The sequence below is a fragment of the Bubalus kerabau genome, chromosome 17 (genome assembly GCF_029407905.1).
Source record: "Bubalus kerabau isolate K-KA32 ecotype Philippines breed swamp buffalo chromosome 17, PCC_UOA_SB_1v2, whole genome shotgun sequence".
In the NCBI taxonomy this organism is placed as follows: domain Eukaryota; kingdom Metazoa; phylum Chordata; class Mammalia; order Artiodactyla; family Bovidae; genus Bubalus; species Bubalus kerabau.
This window is the reverse complement of record NC_073640.1, coordinates 27,988,352-28,011,973: the sequence shown is the minus strand read 5'-3', so window position 1 is coordinate 28,011,973 and position 23,622 is coordinate 27,988,352. Positions and strand designations below refer to the sequence as shown.

Genomic DNA, 23,622 nt, shown 5'->3' with positions numbered 1-23,622 from the left:
AACTGTGCCCTGTGAGGAGAGTTTTCTCTCCAGAAGCAAAGGGTACCTTGGGAGACTCGGGACTTTAACACTCTCCCCCTGGGAGAGCTGCTGCAGGAGCAGTCCACAAAGCCAGCAGAGCCGACCATACCCGATCCTGTAGCCCCAGCTGGCACATTCAGGAACATCCGTCCTCCCGTCCTCTCCAGCTTAGCCCAAGGCCTCGGAAGAAACAGGGCCACCAATGGGGGACAACCTTGCTCAGGGACCACATACCGATGGTACTGATGCCCAGTGGAATGAGGCCCATGAGCTGACCTGGCCAACTGGCTTTATGAATGGAGACAGGGAGAGGAGGCTGTCCAAGGAGAGGAACCAACTGGCAGAGAAGAGAGAAGAGGTGCTGAGAAGTCCTCCTGAAGAGGGGCACGCACAAGGACAAGCAGGCGCCTCGCTGTGGAGCAGACAGAGGGAGAAACAGCCAGGTCTGCCCTGCCTTGAGCTCCAGCTGAGACCCTGACAATGTTCACCGATCAGACTATGGGTCTCCAGGACTATGTTTTCATCTCCAGGGGGATTTCAGCGGAACAGCAAACATTAATCCTGGCATCAGGGCAGATAATTTGGAGGATGGTCTTGGAGAAACACCAACAACCTTAGATATGTGGATGATACCACTCCAATGGAAGAAAATGAAGAGGAACTAAAGAGCCTCTTGATGAGGGTGAAGAAGGAGAGTGAAAATGCTTAAAACTAAATATTTAAAAAAACTAAGATCACGGCATCTGTCCCCATTACTTCATGGAAAACAGAAGGGGAAAAGGTGGAAGCAGTGATAGATTTCCTCTTCTTGGGCTCTAAAGTCACTGCGGAGGGTGACTGCAGTCATGAAATCAGAAGATGATTGCTTCTTGGCAGAAAAGCAATGACAAACCTAGACAGTGTGCTGAAAAGCAGAGACATTACTTTGCCAATGAAGGGCCGTATAGTCAAGGCTATGGTCTTCCCAGTGGTCACATATGGTTGTGAGACCTGGACTGTAAGGAAGGCAGAATGCCAAAGAACTGATGCCTTCGAACTGTGGTGCTGGAGAAGACTCCTCAGAGTCCCTTGGACAGCAAGGAGATCAAACCAGTCAACTTAAAAGGAAATCAACCTTGAATACTCATTGGAAGGACTGATGCTGAAGCTGAAGCTCCAGTATTTTGGTCATCTGATATGAACAGCCACCTCTTTGGAAAAGTCCCTGATGCTGGGAAAGATTGAGAGCAGAGGGAGAAGAGGGTCAGAGGATGCAAAGGCTGGATGGCATCACTGATGCAATGCACATGAACTTGGGCAAACTCTGGGCTATGGTGAGGCAGGCCTGGTGTGCTGCAGTCCATGGGGTCACAAAGAGCCAGACATGACTGAGCGACTGAACAACAACAACAACTTGGACCTCAAGGCACACCTTGGGGAGATAAGAGGGAGGAGGATGTGGAGTGCCTGCTATTTCACACACAAATCTTAACTCACCCAAGGCTGAGGCTGGCTCTCACATTCAAATAAAAATGTGAAAAGCTAACTGTCACCCTGCTGTAGGGAATGTTATATCTAAATAAAAGCAACTCCCAAAGGCTTCATTTCCTTGCTCATTTTGGGTCAATTTTTAATCATATCAGGTCGACTTTAACCAACTCCTGGATGCCTATACAAGTCTGTCATTTTCTGGCCCAAGCACTAGTGAGGACAATTCCTCCCACACAAATAAAAATTTCAACAAAATTGCAAAAGGGGGGAAAAAAAACAGTGAAATTAAAAGAATGTGAAAAAAAATACAAATCAAAGAAATTTATTGGTGTTGACAAAAATACATAATACAGAAAAATGAAACAAAACAAACACAACAGAAACAAAACCAGAAACCACCCCCCAACCCTGGAGGGCCCTGAAGTACTGACAGCAAGCAGCCCCGTGAGCCCCTCAGAACATCACACTTAATTCATGAGGACCTCCATCTGCACCAGCCTCGCGTTGGTATCCCCAGATGTCCTGTAGGGTATCATCCCAGCAAAGGTGATCAGGGCTCGGGCTTGGCTGCGGAGTTGCTGAGAGAAAGGGGAAGAAGAGAAGGAACCCAGTTAAGTTTTGGGTCAGGGCACTGTCCTGGGAACCAGCACTCCATCCTTCCGTTTTCTCCCCTCGGTGGTGTAATGACAGATTCCCAGTGGGTGGATGACCGTCTTGCCCTCCACTATCACGTTCCTCCAGTGTGGTGCAGAGTTAGCAAAGGTGGGCCGCCAGGCCCCCAGTTCCAAAGCCCTTTTACTTAGCAGAAGATGGATGGGTCTGCCAGGCAAGCCGCCCCATTTGAGCAGCTGCTAACCTGGCTCTGTGCTTCAGACTGCCTGCTCCACTTTTCCGAACCTCTCCCTCCCCTGACTGGTGAGGACCTGAGTTTCTAGGACCCCATGAAGCACCTGCACTGCCCACTCCAGGTCCTTCCTCTCCTGCGTCGTCCCCTTTCCTCCCTTTCACCCTTTAATCTCTCTTTCTAATGGAAGTGAGTAGCCCTCTTTTCTCAGGCAACAGTATTTATGAGATTCCTGGATTGCTCCAGGAGGGGGAAAAGATTTTAACTCAGGTGTTACCAATATTAGAAATAACAACCTTCACTCTGATTTCCAAGTGATAAATTACTGAATAAAGAAAAATGAAACCTCAGAGAACAGCTTCAGGTTGCCCATATCGAGCTGTACTGGATGCTTAGAGAAGAAAGGAAACCACGGCTAGGATAGAAAGGGTGGCGGGGTTGGGGGTGGGTTTTCTGGACTAGTAACGAGACTTAAAAGGAAAATTCAAGGGTCACTTACTAGGCCTCTTAAGGACTATTCAAGAAGCAAGCTGAAAGGCAGGTGCCTTTCCCCTGATACGTGAAGTAAACTGGCACGTCTAGGTGGAGGTTCTGACAATGACAGGACCTGTGGGGGTCACAGCTGAGAGAGGCCACAGACAGCCTTGGAGGCAAGAGATAGATTTTCAAGGCTCTGCTTTCTTGATTGCCATAAGCAGGTATGGTTATTACACACCATACTGAGAGCCTCATTAAATGTTAAGTGGAAATGTTAAGGGAAAGGTAATTCTAAAATACCACCAGTTTTAATATTTTAATGGGTCAAACACGTTTTGCTTTTTGTCAAATCAACTGTACAGCATATGCTGTTTGGGTCCAGGGGTTCTATCTGCCTGGACCCTGTGTGACCCAGGTAATGCTGGAGGCCCCACAGGCAGTCGAAGGGGCACTGGCCCCGGTGTCAGACAGACCTGGCTTCCGGACACAGCAACTGTTGACCAAAAGTACGGTTTTCATGGAAGTGCTGAACTGAGACTCATAAAATGACCGTATATTTTAAAGTGGGCAGGAATTCTTATGGAATCAATATAAACTAGTATTTTGATTGATTTTTTTAAGACCTGATATTCACTGACTTGGCACATCATTATTTTTTAGCTTGAGAAGAGGAGCAACCCTAGTAATGTTCAATTTCTTCTGGAAGTGCTCAACATAAGCTTTACCCAGATGCCAGGTAGTAAAGAAACAAGCACTTTAGGTCATGAGCAATGGTCTCATGAGGAGCAATTGAAGGCAAACCAGAAAGGTGGTTCTCAGCGATGGCTGTGGCCAACGCTGGGATCTTACAGAGTCACGGTCCTCGATGACTCGCTGAGGCCTGGATGCTGAGGATGGACTTGTCCCCTTGAGCCTCTTAAACTGTGTGAACAAGATGTTCATGGTGGCGAGAAGCACTTCTGAGAGGTTGTGCCTGATCTGTAGAGAGAGACACAAGGAAGTAAGAAGAAAGAACCCAGCCCTGGGGCCAAAGACAGGCTGGGGTAGTGGGGGCCGGTGCTCCAGGAAGGCTGGGTCACACCATATCCCCACAGTTGCCAGCTGGTGTACTACACAGCCACCAAAAAGGAGCCGACGGCACTGGAATGTCAAGCGTGAAAGCAAAGCCCAGGCAACACTATTCAGAAGGTCAGATCGGTCATTCTTCTGCCCTCTGCTCCCTTCTTTATGCAGGGAAGTGAGCAGAGAACATGCTAACTAGGTCTGGCCAGCAGAGGGATTAGCAGAAGTCTGCATCTGAACATCAGGAGGTAGGGACGCACACGCTGGCTCTTCAGTCCCCATCACTGCCCACCGTCTCAGACCCACCACACTGTCTCCCTGGGACTTGCACAGCTTGAGCAGAGTCCTTGGGAGTGTCTATGAGGACAGGCCCTGGTACCCCACTTCAGTCTATAAAACAACGGATGATGTAACCAGGGGTCGGCAAGAAACAACAAAAGGAGGAACAGCTAGGCGCAGAATTGTAGTAGGTGTGAAGGGAAGGTTGGCAAGAGGTAAGACCTCTTAACTGTCTATACCATAGGAGGGAGCCACCCTACGTGTGGAAGCTGGCCTTCTTCCTCTAGAACAGACACATGCTTCCATAAAAGGAATGTGCTCATTGATTAATGGTTTTAAATCAGAACACTGTTAGGAACACCCTGGGACCAGGCAGCTGGTTCTAGAGAAGAATCTTACTCTAGCCACACACAGGAATAACCAGGGGAGTTCTGGGCTGCAGGCTCAGATCAGAGAAACCAGAATTTCTGGGCCTCGGCATGAGGATTTTTTTTAAAGGTCTCTGAGCAATTCCAGTGTGCAGCCCAGCTGAGTGGCTTTGAGCTAGGCAGTGGCAACATGCTAGAAACCCTGCAGAGAGAGGAGCTCTTGGGTTCCTGGGCTGATAACTGAGACCATGGTCACTGCACCTGCTTCTTGAGACAAAACTTCTCTGCTTCTTCAGAGAAGGGAAATAAGGAAGTGAATCACAATGTATGTTTCATGCACCCGAAGGAACTACTTAATATAAGATCAGAGTTAAGCACTGACACACCCTCTAGAACAAGTAGATAATAAACACTTAAGCCAGATTTCATAGAATCAGTAAGAAACCTGTTTCTCCCAAGGATATGTCTGATCACTAGAGTCAGAGTATTTTCTGAGTCAGGAATTCAGACAATAATCTGATGGGTATATGTGCACTCACAGGAAAACCAGTCCCGGATTCCTGAAACTGGACTTGTCTTAGAAAATTCAGTCTGGATGGTGACTGCACTAGGACTCTTAAGAGTTGTTGGCTACATTAAAACAAAAGCTTTCAGTAACGTGCGGAAAAAGAATTTTGTAATTCAGGAAGAGAAGGACTCACCTCATCACTGAAATTTCTGAAGGCAGCCACTCTCTCTTCCACACTTTCCTGATTCAGGGGCACCAGCTTCAAGCGATCAATTATCTGTTTAACACAAAAGCCATCAGCCCCATATGATACAATCATCACAGTCATTCCATCTCTTCAAACACATGTCAGCATCTAACATGTTCATAGGTGGCTTCTTAGTAGGAAATTCTACTCCCCTTGTTCAAAGGCTTTGATTCCAACTTGCTGACTGACTCAATTCCTATCCTCGTTTTCCGAGGCAGTTTTTACAATTCAGAGACTTAAAATTATTTTGAGAAATCCCTCTGTTTTTAGATTAAAGAAGAAAGGAAAAGAAAAAAGGGAAAAAAAAAGAACAACATAGAAATCCCTTTTAAATTGCCAGGATCTTACTTGTCCTTTTTCACTTAACAGGCATACTGGTGACATTTCCTTTGTTTTAAATGAATCCCACAAAATGTTTTGATTTTTCAAGGGCATACATTAAGCAGTACTTCAAACACCCCTCCTGAAACTTACATCAAAGGCTCTGTCAATATGCCCACTGTGATACTCGTCAAAAAAGGTGATCAAGTCCAACAGAAGATAGAATGTGGAGTCCACAAATTTATTTGCACTGATTCCCTGAGCCCTATACCTGAAGGACAAAAAAGAGGGAAGGGAGGCAGGGGTATATTAGGAATTTCTGTGCAATCTGTAATTTGAGGAAAACATCTAAAAAATGTCAAAACCTCTTAGGCTTTCTAGATGAGGTGAACTAAGGAGTGGAAAATAGTGTCTCTTTTATAATGGCCGAGCATATGATGGTGGATTTGACAGAGATCCACCTATAAATGTTCTGTATGAAGTCCAGTTCTCCAGCTTTGGCCGCCATCTCAGCAAGCACCCTGACCCAGTTCTCAGGCACATCTGGAGAGGGCACAAAAAGTAATGACTGCTGCCCAGCCAGGGAGTCACACTGGTTGGAGTACACCTCCACTCATGGGGAGAGGGGAGATTCTGAATCACTGGCCACTACACCTCGAAGAATCCCCCATCCACCCATCAATCCATCACTAGCTTTGTTACCAAATCCCTTTGAGATGGCTGCTAATGGCACAGAGATGAGCATAATGCCTAGAATTAAACTGCAGGATTAGAATGCTGAGATATTCTTATATCCCCTTCTTTTTGGCAAAAATGTTTACCAAGTGACAGCTGGTTAGGATGGTTATTAAGAACTCTCAAAACTATCAGTGCCGGTGGGACGGTGGAGACCCTCTTAGGAACTGTGTGACATTACAGTGAAGCTAAGACACACCTGGGTGGGGGCTGAGAGCCCGGGGCCCCCGGGAGCTTCTTCGGCCTTACCGTTCCGCGATGGAGAGGGCCATGTTCTTCAGCCGCTCCTTGTTGGACTGTGGTGCGCTGATCTGGGGCACAATGGGGCTAAGCAGTTTGTTCATCAGCTCCAGCACCTTGTCAGCATTCTGTTTAGTTTTTTTTTTAATTAAAGAAGGAATTCATTAAAAATAATCAATAAGAAGAAAAAAACTAAATTACCAAGAGAAAGAGGGAACTTTTTGTTCTGCATCTTGACCTGGGTGATGATGACACAGACATATACCTGTGGAAAATCCATTAAGCTGTTATGTATACTAAGTATCTACACCTTTTCTATTTTTTCACTAGACCTCAGTCTCAATAGAGGACTTCCCTGTTGGCTCAGCGGTAAAGAATCTGCCTGCAATGCAAGAGACCTGGGTTCTATTTCTGGGTGGGGAGATCCCCTGGAGAAGGAAATGGCAAGCCACTCCAGTATTCTGGCCTAGAGAACTTCATGGACAGAGGAGCCTAGTGGGCTACAGTCCATGGGGTCACAGAGTTGGACACAACTGAGCAACTAACACTTTCCTTTTACTTTCAGTCTCAATATTTTTAAATTAAAAAAAATGAAATATAATCCTATTTTGCCCACTTCAGAGAATGCAATCTTCTCCAGGCTACAGTTACTAGTATTCCCCAAATGTTCTAATGCAGAACTCCTAACTCCAGGGCTCTCAGCACGCCTTGGCTGTGGTTTTGTTCCCAAACATCCATCTGTCCCCAGTGGGTCTGCGGCTGCTTGGCGGATGAGCACCAGGCGCTTTCACCAGCAGCTTTACTGTCCAAGCATGATGGAGGTTCATTCTGCTGCCAAGTGAGACTACAGATCAATGCCCGCAGGACAGTCTTTCAGTATTTCGTGCTCCCGTCTGGCCAGAAACACCTTATGGGCAGAAATAATTCTGTAAAATGGGAATTTCACCCTGACCGGATCATTAACTGCCTAAGCATTAGGAGACAATGCCTCAGCAGACAGAGGGGTACAATAACAGCACCGTGGAAATGGTTCTGCATTTAATGCAGCAAGGCTGACAGATCTATTAGGTGCAGAGGCAAGAAAAGGACACATTTACCTTGGCAAGGTCGTAAAGCTTGGCTGCTTCTTCAAACAGTCCTTTATTTTCTGCCACGGAAGCAACTTTGTTGATAATAGGCTTTGTGTCACTGGTAAACTTATCTATGACTCCAGGCTGACAAGACAAATTATGGAAGGGAGGAAGAGAGGAACAGAGGAACAAAGCTGTCATTTTAAACACAGAGAAGCAATCGGGAATCTGAAGACTAACTGAAAATGCTTGCTCTGGGCAATGCATATATTTTCATCAGCCAGACTCTGGCTTTCCTGAAGATATAAGGGCCTATTAAACATATGAAAAGGACCAAGATGAGTACCCATGAAGAGGCAGACTCACAGGCAGCCCAGAGGAGTCAGCAGTAAGACTCCATGCTTTCTCATTTTGCAAAATGACCTAGCGAGTATGTGAAATCATCAATGATTTTAATTTTGCAAATGACCCTAGTGGGAGCAAAAAAATCAGGAGGCTCAGAGAAAATATCTGAAAGATTTTGGATCTGCTTTATAAGACAGACAGCAAAAGAAACCCACTCTTGAAAAAAATATACGGCAAGTGGTGCCAGGATACTAAAAACAACAACAAAAAAATCTGCATCATCACTCAACAGCAACCAAATGGTCAAGAGAGTATGAAACAGGCCTTAGGTAACACAAAGAGAGAGGACAGACTCCATGACGTCTGATTGGCTGCCTGGTTCTTCATTAGCCCTGGACCGAGTCAGGGGACCGAACTTCTCTGCCACCCTGGCAGCACAGGAGGTCAGTGAAGAGCATGGGCTCTGGGGTCAAGAAGGACTGGGTTCCAATTCCAGCTCATTTTCTTACTAGCTGTGTGACCTTGAAGACAAAAATTAACCTCTCTCATCTCCACTTCCTCCCTTGAAAAACAGATAATAGCTCCGACTCTGTGGGGTTCTTGTGACCATTAGGTGAGAACATATTCATCGAGCATTCAGCACAGGGCCTGGCAACTGTCACTGCTCCATAAGCATGGCCATCATCACATCATCACCAGTACTGCCACTGGTCTTCCTGAGCTGGGTGGTGTAAGCAGCGTGAGCTCATTTCAAGATTTCTGGGTCTAAACCACCCATTTTTGTAAGCAGGGAAAGTGAGTCCCTGAGAGAGGCATAAGGAGCCCCGAGGAGGGTCAGGAGGAGCCTCCACGCCAGGGCCCCTGCCCATCCACACGGCCCCGAGTGGGGTCCTGAGTGGGGTCAGGAGAGGCCACCACGCCAGGGCCCCTGCCCGTCCACACGGCCCCGAGTGGGGTCCCGAGTGGGGTCAGGAGAGGCCACCACGCCAGGGCCCCTGCCCGTCCACACGGCCCTGAGTGGGGTCAGGAGAGGCCACCACGCCAGGGCCCCTGCCCGTCCACACGGCTCCCAGTGGGGTCAGGAGGGGCCTCCCCGCCAGGGCCCCTGCCCGTCCACACAGCCCAGTAGCCATGATGGGTCTCAGGGAATCACTGAGGCTCATGGGAGCAGCTGCATCTCTGGGGTCAGTGCAGAGTTCTGAGCCCTTGAAAACTATCTTTGGAGAGAGGTCAAGTGCATCTCTAATTTCCCATCTGGGGAGAGTAGCATAGTAATCAATTTCTTTCTTGCATATTTTCTGAGCCAAGAATGGCAGAAATGTAGCCTTCTCAGATGAAAAAATGGCAGGTGTAAACAGATGAGTATTCTGAACATAATTTAAAAAGCTATCTCACCACAGATTTACATATTTCAAGGAGAAATGTAAATGTGTTGAACATCAAGGTCATCACTTGGGACCTTAATTTTCATTCTTTGTTTTTTAACACTAAGCAACTTCATTCAGATCTGTATCTTTAGTACCTTGCATCCTAAAACCTAACTGTAATTTTTTGGACAACTGTAAATCCCCACCTGCAAACTAACACGTCTCCAGGGGTGTCTTTAACCCACCTTTCTGCTTCCATCATTCTCCAGTTTCCCAAGAATCATATCGAACTGCAGAGACAAAAAATGTTTACCCAGTTTACTGGATGAGGATATACACATAATCCACAATACTTTGGAGATGAGAGAGGACTAGGGGAGGTGGAAGAAGTCTCGAGGACACTGAGACTGAATCAACATTTTCAGAAACCAAAGAATACTCTAAAGCTCCCCGCCTCCCCCCAACCCACACTGAGGTGATCAGCATGAGAACCTGTATACTGGAAAGGTTAGGAGATATACCTCTCGACTTTCTATCACCAGCTCGCTCACACAGCGCAGAAACATGTTTTCTCCTTGACTATCCTTCTCATCCCTAGGAGGAGACAAAAACTGGTTTCTGAAGGTGCGACTTTAAGGTCTCTAATCATCATTCTCATAACGGCAGAAACCAAAATCAGCTGAAGTAAATGGTCAAAAGCCAGTCTCACCTGAGAAAGTAAAAGTACTGGAGGGCCTCTCTCGGGTCTGTGGACTCAAACTTCCGGGTGTAGAGCATGAGCAGCCGCACAAAGTTCAGCCTCCGCATGCAGGGAGGGTCGCCGGGCTCATGGCTAACTGCACGGGGCGGGGGGGACAGAACTGGTCACAACCACACAACCAGGAACTACGGGAACCAAGCCCAAGGACCCAGTGGCACCTACTCCCGCAGCACAGCCAACGTCTGGCAGTGCGAGCTCGGCCCAGTGCCTTCACCACCGCTCTGGAGTTCGGCCCAAGCACAGAGCGGAGACAATGGCATTTTGTAGTGAATCATAGTATGCTGGTCTCTGAATGAAAAGGTGGGAACAACTGACCATTACGAAATGTGCTGCGCTACTGAGGAAACTGCGGCCCTCGGGCACGTCTCCTCTCCCTCCTGACCACCGCTCCATGCCAGCAGGCACACCTGATGGCTGGTGGGCCTTCCAGTGTCTCCAACTAGAGCCCCAGTGGGAATCAGTCTCCCTAGGTTTATATATTGAACTCCCCAGGGAATCTGAATGGAGGAGGGAGAGGCAAGACCCCTCACACTGATCATCCCAGAGGCCCAACTGTCTCAACACTCTAAAAACGACTGGCTGTTTGCTGTATCCGTCGGTCGCAGTTCTGCGTCCACTGTCACCCGATGGGGGTGTGTCATGTTGTGGAGGTGTGAGGGCCAGCAAGTACTCACGGAGCTGAGCACTCTGTCCTGAGGATTTTAAAAGCAGCTTCAGCTCAAAGAGCACCAGCGCCACGTGGACAGCGTGGCAGCGCAGCCGCTCCATACGGAAGAGAAAGGCAATGGCGGCTTCAAACTGCGCCGTCAGGAACAGCACTTGGAAGTAGAGGAAGGGCTGCTGGTTCACCGTGAAGTGGGACTCGCCTGAGGGAGAGGAGGGAGAGCTGACTCAGAAGGAGTGAGTCGGAGGAGCAGCCGACCGGCAGCCCCGGTGCTCAGAGGGCGGGATGAAAGCACCAGCCTGAGCCGGAATGGACTTGGGCTCTGGACACAGCGGACGCCACTCCAGCTTTGCCCTGCTTCCCCAGCCTCCTGACCTCCCAACACAACTGGAGAGTGGGGGGCCAGTGTTGTAAAACCTGGACTACTTGCATTAGATAGGAAGGAAACAGAGAGTAGGACCTTAAAACAGAATGCAAAAGGATCTGTTTATATACTGTGTCCTGATGAGTCACTCAATAAGGAGAGGAATGATTTCCAAGCTGCAGTTCCCTCAGATTCACAGCATTTAGCGTTGCTGATCACCAGTGGGAACTTTCTCTCAGTGCTCAGATGCAGTCACTTTGAGGTCCCTGAGGCAGCTGCAGCCAAGTCCTCCTATGTCTCTTCCTGAGCCAGTGTCCACCAGAGCTGTTCAAAGAACTGTCAGTGACTATGTCAGCCACGTCCACTACCTAAGGCCATGGGTGCGGCCTCTACTCGAATCTGAAATAATTGTTTTGTTGTGCTGTGTTTTGAAGGTTCATGGGGTTTTGAAGGAGACACAGAGTTCAGAGATGAAGGATTTTCCCAGAAAGAAGCTAACCAGTGACCTTAGATGGATGAGACAGACAGAAGGCATTTATGCTCAGGGGATCTTACCATAGTCTTCCAACAGCTGTTTCTGGAACTGAGAGAGTGTGAGCCTGTCCTGTGGGGAGCTGGTGCCATCGTCATCGAAACACACCTGGTTCAACTAAACCCCCAAAAGAAACACAGGCATTGGTACCAATGGCACCCCTACTCCAGTACTCTCGCCTGGGAAATCCCATGGATGGAGGAGCCTGGTGGGCTACAGTCCACTGGGTCGCAAAGAGTCGGATGCGACTGAGCGACTTCACTCTCGCTTTCACCTTGAGCCAGGAGTGAACGCAGAGCTGTTTGGGCTCAGGGCCCAGGGCTATGCGAATGGCTGTGCTACTGGCTGGGGCAGCGCACAATAAACTGGGCAGGGGGCAGAGGCACCACTGGCGCAGCCAGCGTACTGGATCGCACACTAACGGTGCCATCTGCGTGCAGAGCACAAGCGGGGGAAGCGGCAGACGCCCTGCTGGGCAAGGGGGCATGCCTGCCTTCAGCCACAGGTAGTCCTCGGTTTTGTCGGCCACCTCGCTCTGGTTGTCCGTGACGTCACACCTGCCGATGATACAGTACACGGCCCGTTTGTAGGGGTCCGTGTTGTTCCTGAGGGCCCTGCGGTAATGCAGTCGGAGCTTGTTCTCCGTAGCTGGCGACAATCTGAAGACACAAGGGAACAGACACAGGCTGAAGATCCTCAAGGGCACCTGAAAGCACCAGTTCAACCACACAACAACTAGGTTATGAAGCCTTCCTCCATGGAGGGGAACAGGCACTGTCCCACCCAAATCCCCGGGGACCATCACTTTAACCTGACTTGCAGCTCCCAGGACTTGCGTCTCTGCCTGCTGGCTTCCTCCAGTGGTGGCCTTCAGGGCAGAAGGCCTGCGGAATTGACCCCCCAGCCCCCCACCCTCAGTAGGCTCCAAACAGTGATGAACAAGACTGAGTCAGTCCTTTAACGGCCTCAGCCCCCTCTGGCCTCTCCACTCCCTTAACCCTGTGACATCACCTCCCAAATAAACTTCCTGCACTCAAATCCTTGCCTCGGGGTCTCCTGGTAAACCTAGGACATGGTCCCTACTTTACACTCTGATATGAGCAAGACAGGACTTACGGTTTACCATACTCTCTGGAGATGGACACTGCTAAAAAAGTAATCCCGGTTTTCCACACGTATAACTGGGGTAACTACCACTATTTCTTCTATATTACATGCACATATATTTAAACTAGGTTTGAATGTGAATTTAAGTCCAACTACATTAACAAAAACCAAAGAAAAACTAATGCTTTGCAGTTCCTTACTGTAAGAGGAAAAAACAAAAACAAAAAACAACCTAGTGAAGTAATTCAATGGTTCTATCTCAAGTGTGCTAATGTCTAATTCTGGCCTTCGAGCTACGAAGTGCATGACAACATATTTTCATCTGGATCAACCACAAAACCACTAACAGTGAACAAGTGAAGTGTAATACAATAGTTTCATTTTATAAAGCATTTCTGATGTGCCTAGGACTTTATAAGTCTACAGAATGGGGCTCCTGAATTCTTCATGCTTTCCAAAGTTCATTTTTCTCCCAAGCAGAAACTTATTTGGAGCCATGCGCAAGGAAGAGAGAGCAACGCCAGAGTGGACCACCCTGTTGATCCCATGTGGCTTCTTCTGGACTCGGCACCTCATTCACCATACCTTCTGTCCTTGCTGTTCATGTACTCCTGGAACCAAGTTTTGAACTCTCCCAGTTGGTGCTGGGCTCGGTTGACCACCTGTGAAGCGGCAAGCAGGTCTCCGCAGCGCATGCAGTAATAAATTAACGCCCACACAGGATGGCCTTCCACCTCTCCATCCTAAAAAGGAAAGGTGCTCAAGTAGACAGGCAAACAAAAGCTAACTGATGGCTTTCGATGTGCTGGTCCTCAGCTAAGCCTCTTCTTGTATTAAGTCATTCAATCTCACAACTCCACTAGGTAGGGACCCTGAATGGCTTCCTCCTCTCTGTTTTACAAACCAGGAAACTGAGGCATGGGACCGTTAAATAATTTTTCCATAGCAAGCTAGTAAGCGCCAGTCTAGCCTAGAGCCTTTCCTGTACAGCACCATGTGTTCCACATGAATCAAAGCCAGATGGTGGGTTCTCCATGGAACCCCAGGATTCACAGCGAAGGGGCGACATGTTCTGTGATGATTTACAGACATGCACTCTTGCCACCCCAACAAGTAAGGGCTAAAGACATTCACTTACCAATAGGAGACTATCGTCATATTAAGAGTTTCACTGTGCTTAGCACTGGGGATGTAGAAAGCAGGTCTGATCCTACCCTCTGAGCAAGAGCATCTCTCCTGAAAGTGGCTGTGTCCCCAGACTGTGCAGCAGCCCTGTTGTTATTCCTCCCTCTCCTCTTCCAGAAACGTGGACCTCAGACTTCCCTTCTTGGCCCCTCTACCCTCCCCTCAGCAGGACTCCTCCTAAGACTCAGACCTGATTGTGTCACTTCCTCACTTAAACCCCTATGAGCTGATTGTACCTTAAGTGCTTAGCCTGGAGCTCCCCAAGCTGGCCCCGCCCTGACACACACCCAATGGGCCAAGTGCTCCATCCTGCCTCGATCTGTTTGTTCTCGCTGCTCCCTCCCCTCGAAAACCCTATCCGAGACCACTGGCTGGCGAGCCCCTACTCTTCAAGCACTAGTGTGAGCCTCACTTCCCTCAGGAAGCCAGCCTCCTGTGTATTCCACCACCCTCGGTACAAAGATCTGGTTCAGCACTCTGCACACAGCAGGTATCTGAACTGAGCTGAGAAGAAAGGTACTTTCTAGGAACCATATCTAACTCTGTTCTGTCAGCTATTTGAGCCAACAATCTCAGAAGTCATCCCTGACTCTGCGGCTCACACCCATAGCCAAATTCTTCCACAGTCCTACTGGGTCCACTTTCAAAACATGTCCAGAAACCAATGACATCAACCCCCTGCACCCTCCTCCACCATCATCCCCCAGACTCCGGAGCCACCAGCCTTTCCAGGTCTCCTAGTTTCTCTTCCTGCCCCCTTGGGTCTCTTCTTCATATAGCAGTTTCCACACACAACCTCATTTCAGCTGAAAATGCCTATCTGAGAGGCTGATCTGGAGGAGTAACTGATCATATAAAGGTGCCAGTACCTGAAGGCCAGGCAAGGGAGCTGGAAGTTTAATGTTCAGGAAACTTCGAACCAACTGGTAAGTCCCCGGCACTCCGCCCAGCTGGGCCTGATGCAAGTTTCCAAAGACAGTCACAAGGGTGTAATTCTTATAACTGGAAAAAATTTGAAGGCACAAAAAAGGGAGGGGGGTTTGAAAACACATATTACACGTATCTGTGTCCATACCCACAACATTAGACTGTGAACTCCACATGACAGGGCCTGGACTTCAACTGAACACAGAAGAGGAAACAGAAGTGCATGCTTAATGACACAAGCTACATTACTGATTTGGTGGGCGGTGGATCTCCGTGAAGACTTATCACTGTGGATGCTCAAAAGAATTCCTGGAGCCACATAATTGTGGATTTCAAATGCAGAAAGGGCTGCTGTGCAGAAAAATAAGTGCTCTGGCTCACAGCCTAATGCCGTAATGGGACCTTCTCAAACTTTTTATCTTTACTTACATTCGTCAGTTGTTAATTACATGCATGCTCTTCTCTCTCTCACACATACATTTTATCTGAACCATGTGAAAATGTTATAGAAATACAGAAATCAGGGGCCACCTCATCTGTAAATATTTTGCCATGTACCTCCTAATTAGGACACTCTCCTACCTAACTTCAATATTATCATGATATCAAGAAATTTAACATTAATGTACTGTTATTGTCTAAAATATAACACATATTCACATTTCTTAATGTCACTTATAGTTTGTTTTTTTTTTAAATCCAGGAGCCAATCCAGGGAATGCATAAAATTGTCATGCCACTTTCATTTCCCTTAATCTAGGATAATTCTACTACTTTTTTTTTCATGACACTGACCTTTTGAGAAGAATCTAGGCTAGCTACCTGGTATAATGTCCCACAAGCTAAATAGTTTCTCATGACTTGGTCCAGGTTCAGCTCTTTTGCTGATGCTGGTACTGCCACAGTGAGGCAGGTAATACCATTTTGCTCCATTCTTGGTAACATTTAATTTGATCACTTGGTTAAAGGTATGGTCCGCCATACTTCACTGCTGAAGCACCTTCTTTCCCCTCTGAAATTAGTAAGTACTCTGTGGGGTACCACTTGGAGGTCATGTGAATATTCTGTCCACCAATAATCTTTCACCCCATAGTTTCCACTGATGATCTTTGCTGAGCCCACTGTCACACTGGTGTCTGCAAACGATTTTCTATCACTCCCTCTTTATTTGCTAGCATGCTTAAAATCCTTTATAACGTTTTAAATTGTTTTCGTATTAGGATTAAATGGTTCAAGTTACAGACACTCAAAAATGGGGTTAATATAATGAAAAACTTTCAGGTGCTTTATATGCACTAAAATGTTCAACATCAGATTAAGTATAACAGCAGACTGAGAGAGAGAGAGACACACACACACACTTCTCAGAGAAAAATGACTAAATGTCAATTACAGAAAACATACTCATCAGAAATTGAGGTAGTTTTAAAAAATGATACTGACAAAAAATTTTACAAACAAACTATATAAAACCATATATTGTACACATTGGGATCATAAGCTGTGTAAAAGATAAATATCAAACAAAATATTCATAAGTCCCAAAAAGGCGGTGGGACGTGGGTGTGGAGGTGGCGGTAAGGAAATACAAGGTACCAGGAGCCCCTGCATGTGAGAGGGGGGGCTGCTCCTTTTTTCAGGTCCTCTTTTTGGCATCTTTCAAAATTTCTATAATAATCATGTAGTATTTTTATGATGAAAAATAAACATAATTTGATTTAACAAATACGAGTTCTCTATCACTGGGAGTATTTAAAAGCAGAGGTTGGAAAAGAGATTAGAGAACAGCCCTGTAGCAACTGGGACAAACAATGCCCACTATGTCTCTTCCAACTTGAATGAAGACAACCTACATGCTGGAAAGGGCCTAGATTCCTTGAGAAACAGCCTAAATTCCTTGAGAGCTAAGAAATGCTACCTTGCTTCAAATTTGAAATACTCATAAAATAATTTGGGACCAGGCCTGCTTTGCCATCTGGTGTATTACATCACTTGAAATACTGTATGTTGGGACTTCCCTGGCGGTCCAGTGGTTAAGACTTCGCCTTCCAATGAAAGGGGTGCAGGATCAATCCCTCAGCATCTAAGACCCCACATGCTTCGGGGCCAAAAAACCAAAACATAAAACAGAAGCAATGCTGTAACAAATTCAATAAAGATGTTTAAAATGGTCCACATCAAAAAAATCTTTAAAAAAAAAAAAAAAAGAAAAGAAATACTGTATGTTATCCTCTCAGTGGATTAGTACCAGCAAAAATATTTTTTTAAGTGAGTACAGTTATCTGAAATATTCCCTTTATCAAAAGGGACAACAAATCCTTAAAAAAGATGCCGAGAGAGAGATGCTGTTAGAAAAAGAAAATAAGCATATAACAGCTGTACACAGGGAACTCCCGAATAGCTCCAAGTGCTGCTAAAGGAATTAACGGAACAAGATCATTCTAAAAAAACTAAATGAAAAGAATAGTAGAAGAATTGGGATGGCTTACATATATAAAATCCCAAACTGCAACCTGGTACCTCTGGTGAAGTCAAGCACCAACAGTGAGAATTAGGCTTATTGAAGAAAAAGCAGTCATATACTTAATCCTTAAAAAAGAAAAAAAAAAAAACAAACACCCTAATATTTTTTATACACTGGTGAGAAATTTTTTGACTCATATTTTGCTAACTTGTAGCAAATAAATACCACTATATATATTAGTTTTTTCACGGCTGCAGACTTAACAAAACTTACATTATAAAAATTGAGTGAAAGCCTGATATAATACTTTATGAACTCTTTGCGCCTGTGCCAGAAAAAATGAAAGACCATTTGGAGTTTCAGATTTTTCTTAACAAAAGAATGGAGGCTAGTGAGTTTAATGTATCTGATGGTGTTTATCTTGCGTAGCTATTAAATAATTAATTTAGTATTTGGTATAAAAATCTGTTCTCTCTCTGCCATACCAAGTCTTGAATTACCCTGACTTCCTAATGGAGTATTATTTTGTTGACAGAGGGTGGCCACACAACAAGGCCACTGGCAGCTGCATGGGTGCAGAGGCAAAGAGCTGCAATTGAGCAAGTGTATTCAGCTTGGCTTTCTCTTCTTCAGCCAACAGAGAGAGGCCCAGCACCCTGTCTCTGAGATAAAGAGGGTCTACTGCATACTCAAGACAACACCTGCTGGTCAATTCAGAGCTAGGAGGAGTGTCCACAGGGCGTGGATGAATGGCACGGGCCCTACCAACTAGGGGGACAACAGTCAAGGCACAAGGGCACAGCCGCAAACCCCTCTGTGACCAACTCCAATTAGTGAGGAGGTGGCAAAAACCTAGGCATAAATCAGCAGCATTAGCAGCTGGGAAGGATCTGAACTCACAGGATTAACCAAACAGAGCCAGAAGGAAAACAAAGGTTCAAGGGGCTTTCCTAAGGTTTGGAGGTGGTAAAATGCTGGGTGGGAAAATTAAAATGTTGAGAGAAAACCAAGAGCCTGAGGAGTAATGGCTTGAACCCCGCGAGGGCCCAGGATCCTGACCCAAGGCACTGTGCCCTAATAACCCTGTCTCTGTACTGAGGAACGCAGGGTGGAGAAAGACAGAGAGAAAAGCCTAACAGGGCTCAGGGCTCCCACTCATGTGGTTTTACATCTGTGCAGAGACAGTTCCCATAGAGAAGTGCTCCTAAAAACAGCACAACATCTCTCAGACTTGCTCAACCTTGTTTAAATCACACCAGCTCCAGAGCACTTGGCTAGAGGACCACTTCAAACAGGGGAACGGCTGCCTTCAGGGGATTTTAAAGGCGGCCTCTGTGCTGTCGCTGCCTCACCTCTGCTCCAGGTACCCCAAGGCCTGCCTGACAAACTCCATGCGCACTTCCACGCTGTTGCGGCTCTTCAGGGCATCAGTCGCTGGCACCAACAACACATCTGTCATTTGTTTCACCATGGCCCACATGTCGGAGATGTTCTGCACAGAAACGACACTGCATGTGACAACGCTGTGGGGCTGGGCAAGCAGCCTGGTTCTTCGCGGTGCTCTGACGTGGAGGGGGCTGAGGTTAACGTCCTTTCTGCAGCCCTCAGGCTCAAGCCCAGCAAAGAAGATGGGCCTCGGCCTGGCCAGTGGCCAGGCTCTCATCTTCCCGTAAGCAGCCCCCGTCCTGAGTGGGTTTTCAGATCAATTACTATTCCAGGTCTGACATAACCACCTACATAATTGAGACCACATATAACAAGAACACTAAATCTCAGTGGGTTATCCCTTAAGAGAGAGTGAACACATTTATAATCGTCCAGAGCTCTAGGATCTTAAACTCAAATAGCTGCATGTCAGTCCTTACAAGGTCATTTGAGTTTTTTAAGACTTAAAATAAGAGTTTAACCTAAATAATACAGGTTTTGTCCTCCCGGAGGCTCTCCAGCGGGTCCCTGCTCTTACCCTGTTTTGTCAGCAGCATGGCTTCTCATTTTCCTGCCTACTCACTTCCCTCAAAAGGCACCTCCAGTGCAGCCTCCTAGAAGAGGCACGGGTGTGCTTGCCTGTGTGTAACCACTGTACAGATGGACTCTCACATCCCAGAACCCTCCTGGTTGTAAACTTTGCCTTAAAAGTGTGCTCCCTGAACCCTTTGCAATGTTAGAAAGTTAAGAATCTCTGGAAGGCAGTAGCAGTTGGGAGAAAAAGCAGGTATACAGTTTTTCCAAAGGAAAAGAGAAAATCCCATTTTCATTGTTTCTTGGAAAAGTTAAAAAACTAGAAAATCCATCTAAATGTGACTCTTTCTAGGTGGTGAGAGAGTAGATAAATTCTTACTTTCTTCTTTAGATTGGTTTTATAATCTTACACTTTATTATTGGGAAAAAAAAAAGTTGGCTGCCCTGTGAAGGAAAAATGTGTTCAAGTGCTTGCTTCCGTTACAGACTTCCTTCCTTTTCTCGTTCTTCCTGGCCACCTACCAATCTATCCATCTCCTTTTTTGATTTTTATTTTTTCCCTGCAGTGAGAGAAACTGGGCCAAGAATAAGAATTGAGGGGCAGGAATGAAGAGGGGGGAGTCAGAGAGAAACAAAACCAGCAGCATATGAAAAATTCTTGTAAAGACCCCACCTGAGTCAAGTTCAAGGGGCTCACGGTACGAAAATCACATCACCTTTACAATTCACATCTCATGAAAGAGCCCTGTCTGTCTTAGCAGGGACACTGACAGGGTGGAGCTGGAGGCTGACAGGACTTCAAAGCAAACACAGCCTGGCTGGGCCTTTTGAAGATGCATTAAAGATACATAAATTTATATACACACACACACACACACACACACACACACACACATATACCATCGCCAAAAAAAAAAAAACCACCTCAAAATTACTTAAAATAAAACTCTGAAGAACAGTTAACTTCATCTTCCAAGGCATTGAATTTCTCTCTAGCACACTTCTGCCAAATCAGCAAGCTGCTAATCCCATCAGACACCCGACCCCACGTCTCCCCGGCCGGCTATGGGTGCTACCTTATCATCCAGCTCTGTGACGGAAGCACAGAGGTCCAGGAGGTTAGGCTGAAGGTGTCCGTTTACGATCTTCTCGTTATAGATATAAATCTGAAAGGAAGAGCAGAGTAAATGGCACAAATTCCATTTTCACCTCTCCTTTTCAGAACCCCTTGAAGGAGTTCTGAAACCAACTTCTGCCCACTGGTCAGAAGCTTCCGCCAACCTTTCCTTCCTCATGGTGGCTGAACTATCCACACTGCCTGGAGGGCAAGGCCTCTGGCTAGCTGCTCAGTCCTGCGTCCGAGTCTCGGCAGCGGCATTAACACACACCAGAGCTAACTGCTCCCCTAGCCCTCCTAACAGGGGAGCGGGAGCAGGGTGGCCCTGGGGGAGGAGCACCACATGCAGTTCTGGGCTGCTCTGCCCCAGCAGACCTTCGGGCCCAGACAGCAAGGACCAAGTGGAAGACAGGACAGCGAAAGGTCTCTAGCTGCTGTTTCCTAGGAATCTGAGCAGAGTCTGGTCACCTTTCTGACAAAAGGGCAGAATGGCCCCAGCCCAGGGCTGTGCACTGAGTAAGGACCGCCAGGCTGCAGCCCTCCACACGTTAGAAAAGCACTTCTGCCCATTTGCAGTACCCATTTCTCTCATCGAGAATCTAGGCTCCTTAGTAAAATTTTCTCAAGAAAAAGGAACTATGTGATGTTTAAGGAATGGAAAAGCCAATATTACTCTGGACTTTGTTTCTAAAGAACCAACACAGTGATGGTGAAAACTAGTAAGTTCTACTCTTTGCATTCTGAAATCCTGCTCTGCTGAGGACTAAACTAGGTAGTGATTTTAGACAAAACAGGACCCTGTCGAACCCTGCCCTCTGCTCTCAATGGGGGACAGCAGCACGTAGCCTCTGGAGCATTATAAAGACAAGGTGGTGTTTATTCACTCGATGAGCATTTCTGAGGGGCCTTCCCTTGGGTACTGTGTTCAGCATGGGATATAAAGGTTCTCTCTCCACTGGAGGGGACTGCCACGTAAACAGACATGACATTACGGAGTCCTGAGTGCTAGAAAACCTTAGTCTTATAAAGCTTTAGTCTTCACAGACACAGAAGACCCATGGTTTCTCTCCTCAGAAGCTTGTAATTTAATTAGGCCTGAATTCTGGAGATGTCTGTGACAATGATAGTCAGTCATATAATCAAAGTGAAATTTTTAAAAATGTAGATGGAGTGTGAGAGATCTAAAAATTGGAGAATAAATATTTGTAAAACATGAGGGAGTTGGAAGAAGGTGGACTTGTGTGTGCAAAGCTGACACAACTTGCACAGTGCTTTGAGGGAAGAATATGTTGGTGCCACTGTGGCCCTCAGCATTACCCACTTCCTCTCTTCCACCGAGTCTCAGGTCGGGTGGGTGGAGGGCCACAGTGGCACCAACATATTCTCCCCTCATAGCACTGTGGAATTTGGTCACAATTGAACAGATGTTCCTTGGTGACTGCTGGTGCAGGACATTTAAAGGGGGTGGAAGCCCACTACCTGCAATTCAAGAAACAAGACTGTTTTTCCTTCATGATACTTTGTACAGGAAATCAGCACAAATCAGAATAAAGTACACAAGGCTGGTACAGCTTCACTCAAAAGGTCAATTCCAGGTATGTACTGTCTTGAGGGCAGTTTCGTATAGTTTTTACACCCTGTGCTTTAACAGAGTGTCTCAATCTATATTTACACTATCGCATGGTCATGATATACAACCAGAACCACAACACCCCAAATACTACGAGCTTCTCCAGGACAGTAATATCCAGTGATGGTGGGTACCATTATGCTTACCCAGGCAGAAAAATATTTAGAAAATTTCTTTCTACAACAAGGGAGGGAGCAGGGTTTCTGATAATACCATTTGCCAACCAGGTGATCAGTTAATATAGAACTCCATTTGCTCAGCAGTGCAATTACTCAGAGCTTTACTGTACATGGACTGTTGCCAAATGCAAAATGAGATGGCTTGGTCAGTGTGTGAGGCAGATTTCAATTTCCCTAAATCAAACCTGAGTCATTCTATTACCCAATTTGATAGACTTCTCCAGGGATCTAGATGGTAAAATATTAACAAGTCCTCTGAATGAAAACCCAACTTGCTTTTAGGGTCTGACTTTCACATGAAGTCTGTGTTCTCTTTTACTCTCCAGAGGGCTCACGGAAGATTTTCCTGGATTTGATCTTCCTTGAGAACATGCTTACCTGCCGGGCGTAGGCCATTTCGATGCTGTCTAGAGAGCTTCGACCAGGGGGTCCTGCATCACTGATGTAACTTGGCTGTAGAGAAATATACATTCAGAATTGGTTCAGAACAGCATTCAATCATGCAAAGGAAAAAAAAATCATAAACATTTGTTTGTCTTTAACGGAGCTGTGAGGAGTCTGTTTCCTAGTCAGACTTCCTGAAAACAGTGATTTTGGGGGTTTCAATAGAAGGCGACTCTCTTATCATGAACACATAAGGGAGCAGGCACAGGACCCAATGAACTCAATAACAGGAGGCTGACGAAGCTGCAGAGATATCTCAATAACTGTTTCTGTCTTTGAAACATTTGGTTTCAATCCCAAGCTCCCACTTCACCTCATCTTCCTGTTCCATGTCTTTACATCAGTGAGGCTGTGGTGTATGTGGGTCTCCTGTTTCCATCAATCATATTAAACAGCTGAGGAAATGGAGATTATAGGGTCACAATACTGAGGTTCTGACATTTCCTATCTAGAGCCCACACTAAGGCAACAGCTACTGATGAACTTTCTGCATCTGAAGATACAAAGTCAGTCTAAGTTGAGTCATTTATTTATCTGTTCATTCATTCAGTAAACATCTGTTAAGTGTCTGCCTGCCACATGCACAGCATGAACGCACCCATCCCCACAGGGATGACAGGAAGATAGTCCACAGAGGCTGCCCACAAAGAGTGGGCTGCCCACAAAGAGCTTCTGATGGGGAAAGTCAGACACCAACACATGGGAAGGTTTATTAGTCTTTTTAGAGAAAGATTAAAGTTAATCTTTAGCTAAGTTTACTCCCTACTGTAAACAAAAATGGATCAAAAATAGATATGCTCCAATTAGGTACATCAGGCATATTCTTAAACTTCCAAATTAGTTTGTACTGTACTGCAGCAGAGATCAAATTCTTCTCTCATTTAAAAAAAAAAAAAATCAATGCTCTATTCTCTAAAATCTAAAACAAAGCAGTTT

General features: G+C 46.3%; 1 protein-coding gene across 1 annotated transcript in view; it reads right to left on the bottom strand.

The window, feature by feature from the left end:
• Positions 1-1,797: 1,797 nt before the first annotated feature.
• Positions 1,798-23,622, bottom strand: part of NUP93 (nucleoporin 93) — a 102,969-nt gene continuing 81,144 nt past the window's right edge. Inside the window, exons 6-22 of the mRNA XM_055551905.1 lie at positions 22,621-22,695; positions 20,393-20,482; positions 18,710-18,849; positions 14,836-14,968; positions 13,367-13,524; positions 12,168-12,333; positions 11,698-11,791; positions 10,789-10,980; positions 10,064-10,190; positions 9,876-9,948; positions 9,600-9,644; positions 7,670-7,786; positions 6,582-6,700; positions 5,751-5,868; positions 5,223-5,306; positions 3,662-3,790; positions 1,798-2,069 (exon numbers count right to left, since the gene is read on the bottom strand). Of these exons, the coding sequence (XP_055407880.1) occupies positions 1,959-2,069; positions 3,662-3,790; positions 5,223-5,306; positions 5,751-5,868; positions 6,582-6,700; positions 7,670-7,786; positions 9,600-9,644; positions 9,876-9,948; positions 10,064-10,190; positions 10,789-10,980; positions 11,698-11,791; positions 12,168-12,333; positions 13,367-13,524; positions 14,836-14,968; positions 18,710-18,849; positions 20,393-20,482; positions 22,621-22,695 (1,971 nt within the window). The 3' untranslated portion in view covers positions 1,798-1,958. The remainder of the gene's footprint in view (positions 2,070-3,661; positions 3,791-5,222; positions 5,307-5,750; positions 5,869-6,581; positions 6,701-7,669; positions 7,787-9,599; positions 9,645-9,875; positions 9,949-10,063; positions 10,191-10,788; positions 10,981-11,697; positions 11,792-12,167; positions 12,334-13,366; positions 13,525-14,835; positions 14,969-18,709; positions 18,850-20,392; positions 20,483-22,620; positions 22,696-23,622) is intronic.